The 13,323-nt window shown below is 42.2% G+C and overlaps 1 protein-coding gene across 2 annotated transcripts in view; it reads left to right on the top strand.

Moving 5' to 3' along the window:
* Positions 1-13,041, top strand: part of lix1 (limb and CNS expressed 1) — a 79,410-nt gene extending 66,369 nt beyond the window's left edge. For both annotated transcript variants that reach the window (XM_039758347.1, XM_039758346.1), the window contains 2 exons: positions 4,000-4,077; positions 11,240-13,041. In XM_039758347.1, the coding sequence (XP_039614281.1) occupies positions 4,000-4,077; positions 11,240-11,542 (381 nt within the window). In that variant the 3' untranslated portion in view covers positions 11,543-13,041. The remainder of the gene's footprint in view (positions 1-3,999; positions 4,078-11,239) is intronic.
* Positions 13,042-13,323: the final 282 nt, after the last annotated feature.

The following is a 13,323-nucleotide window of genomic DNA, read 5'->3' as shown; positions in this document are numbered from 1 at the left end:
TACAGTAATCTAGTCGACTGAAAACAAAAGCGTGAATTAATTTCTCAGCATCTTTCAATGATATAAGAGGTCTAACTTTAGCTATGTTTCTTAAGTGAAAAATGCTGTCCTAGTGGTCTGATGAATATGCGATTTAAAATTCAGATTACAGTCAACGGTTACCCCTAAATTTTTTACTTCCGTCTTAACTTTTAATCCTAGTGCATCAAGTTTATTTCTGATAACCTGCTGAATCCATTATTGCCAATTACTAAAATTTCAGTTTTCTCTTTATTTAGTTTGAGAAAATTACTATTCATCCATTCAGAAATACCAGTAAGACATTGTGTTAGTGTATCGAAAGAGTCGGAGTCATCAGGTGCTATAGATAAGTACAGCTGTGTGTCATCAGCATAGCTGTGGTAACTCACGTTGTAACCTGAGATAATCTGACCTAACGGAAGCATGTAGATTGAGAAGAGCAGCGGACCCAGGATAGAGCCTTGTGGAACACCATATCGGATATCATGTGACTTTGAGTTGTGATTACCACAACTCCCTGTCAGGTAGGATGCAAACCAATTTAAGACACTGCCAGAGAGGCCCACCCATTGACTAAGGCGATTTCTAAGAATATTATGATCAATGGTGTCAAATGCAGCACTCAGATCTAAGAGGATGAGAACAGATAAATGGCCTCTGTCTGCATTTACCCGCAAGTCATTTACTACTTTAACGAGTGCAGTTTCTGTACTGTGATTTGTTCTGAAGCCTGACTGAAATGTATCAAGAATAGCATGTTTATTTAGGTGGTCATTTAACTGCATAATGACTGCCTTCTCTAGAATTTTATTTAAGAAGGGTAGGTTAGAAATGGGTCTGAAATTTTCAAAGGCAGAGGGGTCAAGATTATTTTTCTTGAGCAGGGGTTTAACTACAGCAGTCTTAAGACAGTCTGGAAAGGTGAGTGAGAATGGGAGCCAGTGAATGGTATCAATTCCTTCATCTTCCAGGAACTGCCTGCATACTCTCGCCACATGAGGCCGGGCATTGTCCTGCACCAGGAGGAACCCAGGATACACTGCACCAGCATAGGGTCTGACAAAGGGTCCAAGGATTTCATCCCAATACCTAATGGCAGTCAAGGTGCCATTGTCTAGCCTGTAGAGGTCTGTGCGTCCCTCCATGGATATGCCTCCCCAGAACATCACTGACCCACCACCAAACCAGTCATGCTGAACAATGTTACAGGCAGCATAACGTTCTCCACGGCTTCTCTAGACCCTTTCATATCTGTCACATGTACCCAGGGTGAACCTGCTCTCATCTGTGAAAAGCACAGGGTGCCAATGGTGGCCACCCTCATGAAGTCTGTTTCTGATTGTTTGGTCAGAGACATTCACACTAGTGGCCTGTTGGAAGTCATTTTGTAGACTCTGGCAGTGCTCACCCTGTTCCTCCTTGCCCAAAGTTGCAGATATCATTCAGTCCTGCTGATGGATTAAGGACCTTCTACAAGGAGCTCTGCCCAGCTCTCCTAGAGTGACTGCCTGTCTCCTGGAATCTCCTCCATGCCCTTGAGACTGTGCTGAGAGACACAGCAAACCTTCTGGCAATGGTACGTATTGATGTGCCATCCTGGAGAAGTTGGACTACCTGTGCCACCTCTGTAGGGTCCAGGTATGGCCTCATGCTACCAATAGTGACACTGACTGTAGCCAAATGCAAAATGAGTGAAAAAACAGATGAGGAGGGACAAATGTAAGTGGCCTCCACCTATTAAACCATTCATTCCTGTTTTGGGGTCATCTCGTTGTTGCCCCTCTAGTGCCCCTGTTGTTAATTTTATGAACACCAAAGCAGCTGAAACTGATTAACAAGCCCCTCTGCTACTTAACTGACCAACAACAACAACGACATTTATTTATATAGCACATTTTCATACAAACAGTAGCTCAAAGTGCTTTGACCAGATCAATAGCCCACAAGTTTCATTGACTTGATGCATTAAAAAGCGGTCCTTTAATTTGTTTGAGCAGTACATATTTTATATATATCTTTTTGTACCATATTTCTCTCGTCTGATTATTTCCACCATGGCTAATAAAGGGGTGTGTAATTGGTTCCAGTCTGTTCTGCTTTTAATAAAAAACACAATCCCAGGGATCAAGCACCCCCCTGCTGGGCACAACTTGTAATTGAAAGAGAAGTAGTGAGGAAAAGAGGAAGAGGAGGAGAGGCCATAGGAAGGAGACAGCTTCGCTGTTAGCTGTACAAATGGACTGAATGGTCTCCTCTCATTTGTCAAATTTCTCATGTTCTTATGTAAAAAATCAACATGAGTTATGTGAGATTTTTTTTCTTTTTACCATGTGATTTTTTTACATTGTTCGGCAATTGGTCACTTGTTGACTTGAAATATTTAATACGTAATTTCTCCACAAAAACATGACAATATGTTTTTTTTGGGGGCCACTGCTACAAACTACATGGGGTGTAATGCCTAAGAATATCATTTTGGGATGGAGTACTTGTGTTTTGGTGTGAAATTTTGTGTATCAGTTGATGAATATTTTTTATGTCTTTATTGGTAACTTAGACAAAGCAATGTTACATTATTGATAAGAAGAACAATGGTTTGATGGTTCCTCTTCTTCTTCCGGCTGCTCCCGTTAGGGGTCGCCACAGTGGATCATCTTCTTCCATATCTTTCTGTCCTCTGCATCTTCTTCTGTTACATGAACCCCAAATGTCTTTAGGACGGAGTCTTTGTAATTTGAGGACAGGGTCAGGTGGAAATGCCTAAAACCAGTGGGCAAGTGATTTTCTGCAGGACTCTCTTAATCTATTAACCCCCACTTGGAGGCCAACCACCTAGCTGGCAAGCTTCACCTTAACAAATGGTATTGGGGGCAGGTGTGAAACCATTGTGTCGCACCAGAATTCTATTGGTCTAAAGTTGTCTGAAGCCATCAAGCCCACGATGCCCTATTGGCTGTAGGGTTTGGACAGAGAGTCTATAAATTTGCTTGCTTTACCCCTTCGTCTCTTTCTCTCTCACACCATCTCATGAAGGAGCATCTCACACACCATGAACTGAAAAAGACTACACTGAGAAGCACAGCTCAGCAGCCATATTGAGACAGGCATGCGGCCTGTTCTGAAGAAAGCTGACCACAAGTGATGCCTTAACTAGAGACATTTTACGTAACAAACAAGTCTGTGTGCCACCTGAACTATACATCAGCATTTATCAGGTTGTATGGTTGCCAGTATTCACTTGTACTTTGCTTATTGTTATTATTTATGAATATTATCAATAATACAGTATTTAAAGTGTAACTTAACTCCTGCTTGTCTTTTACTACACCTAATTACCTGAGGTTATAAATGTAGAAGAGAAGGTGGGGACAAGTTATATACTACAATGTCTTATAAACAGCAGTAAGTCTGTGAGATTTGAGGCATTCTGACAAAGGCAACACATTAAAGAATATAAAAGGGGACAGTAGAGTAAAATAGAACTCTACCAAGACAAACAACTCCTTTAATGGTACATTTTGCACAGTTTTTCTTCACACAAAGTATCATAGACACAACCAATAAGCTACCAAGTAGTGTGGTAGAGAGTAGGACTTTAGAGAGTGTCAAAGCTTGACTTCACATTACCTCAGAGAAATTTGACGAATGGGATTGATGAGTTTTGTTGAGCTGAAGGACCTGTTCTCGTCCATATTGTTCTAATATCTGCATGGGTTTGGTCTTCCTTTAGGTTTTCCAGTTTTCCTGACAAATCCTCAAAGACACACATGTGTTAAGTTAATCGATGGTTCTAAATTCAGATCCTGTGGTGGTTTTGTAACCCACCCAGTTTTGGTTTCTTCATTGCACCCTCTACTGCCTGCCTTGCTCAGCCTTCTATGGCTTTGAATGGCATCAAGCAGCTTTGTCAATGCTTTATTATTGATTCAATTTTTTGAGATATTTCATTCTCTTGTATTTATTACTTCTTTTATTTAGGAGCTGATGACAGTCTTCCAACTGCTACATTGGAATGGCAGCCTTAAGCTTTTTAGGGAGCAAAAGCTCACCAGACAGGTAAGACCATGACCAGTGGTGATTTGTGTAGACATTACCTTGATTTTAAATGTTAGATTTGAACTTCTCGTCTGGCTCACTGATCTTGCTGTCTCAAAAAAGGCTGTCTGGGCTCCTAAAAAGACCCATAAAGCAGATCCAGGGCCTTAACCTGCCAGTCCAGGAGATGTTCACCTAATCTAGCAAATCCCCCAACTGCTACCTGCAGTCTTTGTCACAGGGAGGCTGGCAATGGAAAACTGGCTTTACAAGTTCAAAATGCAGAGAAATGTCTCAAAATATACTAAAATGCCACATAAACATGACTGTAAACTTCTAAGCGACTTCTAAAACTGTGAAGGTCTTGATTGAAGGTCAGTGAGCGTATTTACGTGCGCTTTAATGACCCGGTTATTCACAGACGCCTGGTTTCTAAAAGGCCACATGACCCATATTCTATTTAGAGGCACCAGCTTATTGGTCTCTAAGAAGCCTGGTCAACACACGTATAGACGAGGACAAATTTGTTGTTCCACTTACAGCTTGTTGGGAAAAGTGCTATCAGCCTCCTGAAAAGTGATGACATGAAAAGCCATTGCCTTTGATACGCCACTGAGTAAAGCAAAGCAAGTGTTGCTTATTCTACAAAGATATTCTAAAATGACCTGGACACATTTGTTGGTACCCCCAGGAAATATCATAAATAATTAGATTTGAGTTGTTTTTCAGATTTGCATCATGAGATTTTTGAGCTCTTTTGAGACCCTCCCCAACTGTGCTGCATACCAAAATGCGATTAATGCATCTTTCGAGGGTTGCTTGTCCATTGCCGAGGCAACCGCAGGTTCGCAGTGCTACCGAGACAACTGTAAATTCACAGCCTCCCTGTGTAACATGCCTGTCGCCCAATGGGGGATGCGGAGAATATTATAACCCGGCCACTGGCCTGGCCCTATCACTTCTTCTTTGCTGTGTCTGTGTGTATTGAAGTTGTAGTTGTACCCTGACCGTTCCTGTTTTGATTGGAATAAAGTTGGTTTTCTGGAAGCCTTTGGACTCAGTGTCCTCTCTTGTGTGCAGGACAGTGACACACGTGTCACATTAACACGCATGTCTACAAACATGCAGTCAGTCATTCAGCAGATTTAATTGGAGAAAAGTCATCACTCTGCTGTTTGGTATCAACACGTGTCCCACACTGAACATGGACCAGAGAAAGCAACGGAGAGAGTTGTCTGCGGAGATCAGAAAGAAAATGATAGACAAGCATGTTAAAGACAAGGGCTGGAAGGCCATCTCCAAGGGGCTTGATATTCCTGTGACAACAGTTGCAAATATTTTTAAGAAGTTGAAGGTCGACAGGACTGTAGCCAACCTCCCTGGATGTGGCCACAAAACAAAAATTTACCCCAGAATTAGCACAAAGACAGAGAGAATGTAAGAAAAAAACCAAGGAAAACTTCTACAGAGATACAAGCTCCAATGTCTATCAGTGTCTAATTGCACCATCTGTTGCTTTTTGAGTGACAGTGGACTCAATGGAAGAAGTCCCTGGAAGGCTTCACTGCTGAAAGAAAAACATAAAGCCATACTGGAATTTGCTAAAATGGATATTGACAAGCCACAATACCTCTGAGAGAGCATCCTTTGAACAGATGAGGCACAACTGGAGGTTTCTGGCAAGTCACTTCAGCTCTGTGTCCACTGACAAAAAATGAAGCTTTCAAAGAAAAGAACATCAGACCTGCTGTGAAACATGGAGGAGGATTGGTCATGTTTTTGGGGCTGCTTTGCTGCATCTGGCACAGGATGTTTTGAGGGAACAATGAAACCTCGTATCAGAAAGCTCTGACTCAGTTGCAGGTCATGGATCCTCCAATAGGATAAGGAGCCAAAAGACACAGCTAAAAGCACCAAAGAATGGCTGAGAACAAAACATTGGACTATTATGAAGTGGTCTTCTATGAGCCCTGATTTGTATTCTGGAAAGTCCTGAAACATGCCATCTGGAGAAGACCCCCCTTAAGACCTGACACAGCTGAAGTGGTTTGCTTAGGATGAGTGGGCCGAACAACCTGTAGACAGGTGCAGAAGTCTCATGGAGGGCTCCAGGAATCACTGGTTTGCAGTGATGGCCTCTAACAAAATATTAGCTTAAGGGTCCCATCATTTTTGTCCACACCATTTTCATTTGTGTTATTACTTGAAATATTTTTTTGAATCAAAACTGTAACACAAAGTTAGAAATGGTGTGATGGGTCAGACTTTTGTCAGTTTCAACTTATTTCAGAGACTTCTTTTTTCATGGAGGGGTACCAACAAATTTGTCCACATCTAGTTTTCTTGTGGAGTAACACAGTTATTTGACCATATAAACCCTTAACCGGGTTACAGGTGAGAGTTTTGTAGTCTGCTTATATATGATGCACTCTGTTTGCCTTTAGCAGCCACAGGGAGAAGCATCCAGAAAGATCAATTTCCTGAGGCAAATGCTCAGGCAATCGCATTATTCATTCACCTTCTCATTAGGCCATCAAACAACTCCCTTATTTATTATAGCGACTTTCTACACTGAACCACGTACAAGTGTTTCTTTGTGTTTTACACTCAGGATCACCCAGTGGTGGGAGCTGAACTGGTAGCTCAGGTCTGAGGCCTTAACCACTGGGCTCCCAGATAGGGAGCTTGTAGGTTTAGGAAAGGATATGCATATGGAAACCATTTATGAACGTTAATATCCTTTTTAATTTTACTAAATCAGTTTCTACATGTTGGTTTACTTTGGAGTAAATTGTACAAGATGTTATTTTAATTTATAATCTGATTTTCACTTTAGCTTTGTGTTCCTGGGAATCAAGTAGCTTACTGGTTTACTTAGAGGGCGTAATCCTTTCTATAATTGTGTTTACATTATGAAGTATGCCAGAACTGGTCAAGGAGCTATTGATAAAATGCACAAATAATATAAAATATGCTTTTTTTTGGCAAATTCAATACATGATGTCATGTTGGCTTTTCTGCTGTTCTGTAAGAATCTTATTGAAGTCCCTTCTTTTTGAGCATGAAGGTTTTGAGTTAAATTAAATGAGGTTTATATGACAGCCTAAGATGGCTCAGGGATACACACTGGGACACAAAAGACAGACAGACAGACAGACAGACACAGATGGATGGACAGATACATGTTGAAAGCTTTGGAGACACTCTAAAGGTTTTTCTTTGGTAGGGTCTCATCTGTCTTTCTTTCTTTCTTTTTCTTTCTTTCAGTCCAGTCTATTATATAGTGATTTTCAAATCTATCTATCTATCTATCGTGGCAGGCAGATGGCATCCATGCCCAGCCAGGACGCCCCTGCACACTGTATTCAGGGGGAGCAGCCCTGGACAGTGCAATACCGCTAGATGGCCGCCCCCTGGGCTGAAGTAGTGCCTCGGTTTCCCACAGGGCTCCCTGGGAATTGGAGTTGGGGGCAGCCCTGTTGGGTCCCACAGGTACCGCCAGGGGTGCTGTGTTTGGGACTCCTGAGCCCGTGTGGGCAACAGATTCATCACAGGTGACCTATAAAAGGAGCCAGCGACCACCACTCATTGGCCAGAGTCGGGTGGAGGAGGACAAGGTTTCTAGAGAGGAGTGGTGGTGCCAAGGAAGAGAAAAGTGCTTGTGCTGCACTGGTGGTTATTGGTGTTTGGGACTGTGTTGTGGCTGGGGGGATTACGGGAAAGAGGTGCCCTCCAGCTGAAAATAAATAAAAGTCTTTGTATTTCACACGTGCCTCCCGTGTCCAATCTGTGTCGGGTCAGGCGCTATATAGCGCTTATCTTACACTATCTATATAGTGCCTTTCTATCTATCTATCTATCTGTTATATAGTGCCTTTCATATCTATCTATCTATCTATCATATAGTGCCTTTCATATCTATCTATCTATCTATTATAAAATGCCTTTCATATTTATTTGTCTATACGCTAGCAGGAGTACCCGGTGTTGCCCGGGAATGTATAATGAATTTCCCAAATGAAAGAAACACAACATAGAAATAGAACAAACATTTTTCTGATTCACATGCTATTGTAATGGATAATACAAGTGGTTATTCCAGAGCCTTTGGATACACTATATTTTTTGTTTTCCCTTGTGGTGCCAAAATGAACAAATTCTGAGGATTGCCCACTCTAGAACATGCTACGTAGAGTTGTCCGTGTGAAAAGAATGGCTTTTCCAAATTGATGCCAGCAACTTGCAGTGATTGCCCTTGAGCCTTATTAATTGACATAGTAAAAGCCAAACAAACAGGAAATTGTAGCTGTTTTAAATCAAAGGGTAAATCATTCGGAATCAGCGGTATTCTTGGTATGAAAACATTTTCACGTCTTGTGCAACCTGTTATGATAGTTGCTTTAATAATATGTATTAATGGAAAAGTTGCCGGCATTTCAAGATGTGATTCTCTTCAGAAACTCTACTCATTAGTCTTTAAGCATAAAAGTCCATTGCACTGAGTTTCTTGCCAGCAACAAAGTTGCCCGTAGATGGATCTGTTTGTGGAATTCCAAAGTAATACCCATCTTCGCCTAGCCAAAAGATTAGTGGATACTGAACGGCATCATATGACTTGTGTGTGTCTGCCACACACTGAAGACTTCTGTTCCTTTTCTCAGTGATAATGTCCCGCTTCCCAAAGTCATTGCCTACCATTACAATGGCAACCTCATCAAGTGTTGGAGCACTGAATCGTCGGTGATGCTCTCCCTGTTGCATTTTGTCAGCTCTTATGACAACTTTATAATTATCTGATGACATACGTTGAAGTGCAGTCTTGAAAAGGGTGACATATGTGTTGTTCTGATGAAGAAATCGTTCTAAATCCATCACAATGTCCAGTCTCACGTTCGGTATTCTGCTGTGTCTATGATGCGCTGTTGTGGAAATATCTCCCATGAAGTAGATCTGAAGGAACTCAATTGTCCCATCAGTTAATGGAAGTAATGATCCTATTGTATGGTAAACTTGACCTTGCACTTTGAATGTGGACATGAACCCATCCTCTCGTATTTGTTTAGTTGTACCAAAAGAAGTCATTTGAAAACAGGAATTGTGTTTCCTGATGTTGTTCAAGAAATGCTGACATCAAAGAGTGTAGAGGTTCAGGTGGACGAAGTAGAGATGGCAGTTTCACCTTCCCATTTGAGCAACACAATCCCGGTGACTCTCCTTCCCATTTTAGAACTCTACAATGAACACAGATATGATCCATTCAGCCAGTAACAGCGACAGGTTGTTCATGATATGCAACCTGTTGGTTTTACGTGAAAGCCATATTTTTTAAATCGTCCTGCATTTGTCCATGTGTTGCATCAGCAGCCCTTCGCCTGTTGGCAGACAGCCTGGTTTCCCTTTCTTGAGATGTTTCATCCGCTCTTGCATCAGACATTTTTCCCAACCAAACATACCCCATGACCACCTCCTGGTCACAAAGGAGCCCCACGCCCAGTTTGGTGGCGATCGGACGCCCGGTGCAGATTTGTATGGCGGACAAACAAACATACATTGAATCTGCTTTATATATTAGATTATATGATGCCTTTCAAATCTCTATATCTCTTTTTCATTTTCTTATTTCTGACCATTCTAAAAAATGTTGTATGTTACAAATCAAACTGAATTAAAGTCCATCAGGTCCATGTTTTTTCTCTGCTGTGTCTTTTCCATCTGAACTCCTGAGAGCGACCTTGAATTTTATCCACCGTCATCATTTTTGCAGTCAAGGTCCAAGTTGTAGTTGTATCCTGTCACAAAAGTAATGACTTGGTGCTCATAAATGGCTTGCGATTTCTCGTCTGTGCACGTCTGTGTCTTTCTTCTGTGTCTCTCCATTCTACATTTACATTTATTCACTTATTGGGTGTTTTTATCCAACGTGGCTTACAAAGGAGTTCAACTTAGTTGAGTAATCATCACCGTGAGAGACTGTTTTACAGACCAACGTTACAAAATTGGTCATCACAAGTGATGAGCTCTAAACCAAACAGAAGAATGGCAGACTTGTTAATCTTTCTTTAGCTACAAGGATCAATCACAGCCATTCACAAGTCCAATTCTTTCTGGTGCCACCTTCATAATGTTCACATCATTAGAAGGTGACCTGAGCTAAAAACATGTAGCCATTTTAAATGGAAACAAGACAAGATCTGAGTTTATGATTGTGAGCAAGCCTTTTAAAATATACATATGATTAACTTGGCTCATTTCATATCTTAAAGATGTTTAATTTAAGGTAATTGGCAAGGTAAATTAAGAATTTAAGAAGATTATATGTTATTATTTCATCTCAATAGAAAAGTCTCCCAAACCCTGAGCAAACAAGATGTAAAGCAGCCGTTGTAGGAGGACAATGGGAGCCATGACCGACCTGAATAGGCGGCCAGAGTGACAACGCAGAAAGATTGGCTTGTGGTAGAAATAAATAACTTTGTACCCGGCTGTTGTAAGTTCATTGAAGGACCAGAGGTAGCCGGGAGTTGGGAGCCGTTCAGTCCCCAGTATGATAGGTGGCAGTGGTCCTCACACGGAAATCCAGCTGGGACACCCGCAGGGATGCTTGGGAGTTGGGAGTCTGGTAGTGCAGCCCTGTCGGGGTCCCTGGGTATCGCTAGAGGCTGCTGTCAGGTGAGGACCTCCGTAAGTTCTTTATGGCCCAGAAGTGCTTCCTGGAAGATACAGCGTGACATTGGAAGCATTCCCGGGTCCATCTTAAAAAAGGAGCCTGCTGTCGCTCATGGACGAGTCAGAGTTGGGAGAAAGTGGGCAACACTCAGCTGGAGAGGTTCATGGATTTAATTTGTGATTGTAATCTTATTTGTGGCTGATTGTTAGAATGTCATCTGTGGAAAGGTGCATTGCAAGGAATAAAAGTCCTTTTTATTTATTCATATATTTTGGGCGGATTTGCTGTGTATGGTGGTCTGTAGCTGTCCGGCACCCCCTTGCGGTTACACCATTCAGTTTCCGTTTCATATTTCATACTTTCAAGCTCTGAGAAAGCTGTCTCTTCCAAAGCAATCCCCCAAACTGAGGTTTACTCCATTATGTTGACCTGTTTTGCAAGCTGTTTTGGATAAACGCATCCGCTAAGCAAATAAATGTAAAATAAAAGTAAGAAAACTTCATTTTGTCTCAACAGGAGGTCATTTCTTATTACTCCCAGCATCCGCTCGATGGTTTCACAAGAAGTCACATGGCACTGGACTGGATGGTTAAAGAAGAAGAGACGCCTGGCCTCATTTCTCAGGAGCTCCAGGTTGCACTTAAAGAGCTGGGAGAAGCCAGAAAAGCTGGACGAGAGCTCCGGTTTTACAAGGAAAAGAAGGAAATCCTCAGCTTGGCTCTCAGTCAGATGTTTGAGGTGAACGGAGCCCCTTGCACCATGGAGAGGACCCTCTGTGAACACTCGTGGTCCGAGTCGAGCCTCAGCACAGAACCATGATGGTAAACGCAGAGAGAATCATTTATGGTCTGGGGTGTGTGTCGTCACATGATGAATTTGAAATGTCTCCTATGGTGATGCCTCTGGCTACCGCTTCCTTTGAAGGATTAAGGCTGCCATTGCCTTAGCTTGTTTAGTTAGTTTACAATGTTAGATCCTGTTGAGGCAGCTGCTTTCTTTTTGTGAATAAGTTTCTACTTTGTAAGATTTGTATTGTATTTCTCTACTCACGTACGTACATACATACCTACATTGTGATCTCTCTTTAGACTTTTTACATACAGTAAGCTAATGGGCATCAGGGTATTAAATTGGCAAAAATGCTGTGATGATCCACATGATGGGGAGAGCACACTGCAGGTCAGTCTCCTTCAGCCAGACCTTGATTAGCCAATCACTGATGGTCACTCATCTTTAGTGAACGGTAACATTATCACTGCATTGGTCTAAACAACCGGCTCGCCTTCCCTCCGTTAATCTCTTTGCTTGACGTTTTTGACGTAGCCACTTGCGTTAAACTGAATTGAAGTGTTATCATTCCGATCTCTCTTTTAAGACTTAACCAATATTTAGACAGCTGAACTCCTCCCTGTATCAGATTTGCACTTTGGACACCAGGGTGTTCACATCTCCAGTTGTATTAGTAAAGATCATTTGTGAAACTGCAAAGCCAACAGACAAGTAATATTCAGCACGTAACTCAATAGCATGTGAAACAGTACGAGTAGTGCAGTGGCAAACACGTCTGACTGGCATGTGAACACCAACACACAAATGTCTGAAAATAGCCCAGTAGCTAATTGTAAACTGGTATATAGTGGTAAAATGTCTTGTATGTAACTTTCTGACAATGCAACCAAAAGCTTAGGTAGGCAGGATGGCTGGGGATGGTTAACGTCTTTCTGACGTCGACTTTTGTCAATAGGAGAAGCTGACGATAATCGGTAATCAACTGTAAACTGTGACAAAACCAGTCATTACGTTTTAGTTAGACTCTCGTTGGTAGAAGGAAAGATAGCTTCATTGGTTTTGATCGAGACTTCCTGCGCTCCCGTGGGTAGCAAACCGCAGACAATGGCAAAAATGGAGCTGGCACTAGGCGAGAGATCAAAGCAAATGCGTAAAGCAAAATACTCCGTGGACGACGTGTTGCCTGTTCTCTCTGAATTGGACTAAGACTTGTCGGACTCTGATTTTGATACAAGCGATCGAAAACAAATATGAGGTTTTGCAGCTTCAGCTGATTGGTGCCCAGCAAATCGTGGTGCTGAACAGGTTCATGTAGCTGACACAGCCTATGGCACTGTTCTAAGAAGTAGAAACCAGATTGCAATTCACTGTGACCGTGACCGCTGCCGCTGCCTCGTGCAGCCTCATGCCTCACACAGCATCACATTCTTGGCCAACTGGCAGCCACTGCATGGAGCAACAGACGTTTTATGTTGATTTCTGTGTGAAGCCATTGCGTTTTAGAAAACAATGTTTTTTGGAAAAAATATTCAGCCCTCAAAGAGTTAATGAATGCATGTGGCTCTAGCACAGGGGTCCCCAACTCTGGTCCTGGAGGGCCCCAGTGGCTGCAGGTTTCCATTCTAACCCTTCTTTTAATGAGTGTCCTGCTTGTGCTGTTAATTAACGTCTTATGAATTCATTTAAATTGACTTGCTATTTTAAGATTTCCATCCATCCATCCATCCTCTTCCGCTTATCCGAGGTCGGGTCGCGGGGGCAGCAGCTTAAGCAGAGAGGCCCAGACTTCCCTCTCCCAGGCCACTTCTTCC

Source organism: Polypterus senegalus, chromosome 7 (assembly GCF_016835505.1).
Source record: "Polypterus senegalus isolate Bchr_013 chromosome 7, ASM1683550v1, whole genome shotgun sequence".
Lineage (NCBI taxonomy): Eukaryota > Metazoa > Chordata > Cladistia > Polypteriformes > Polypteridae > Polypterus > Polypterus senegalus.
The sequence above is the reverse complement of the archived record's forward strand: the minus strand, read 5'-3'. Positions and strand labels throughout refer to the sequence as shown.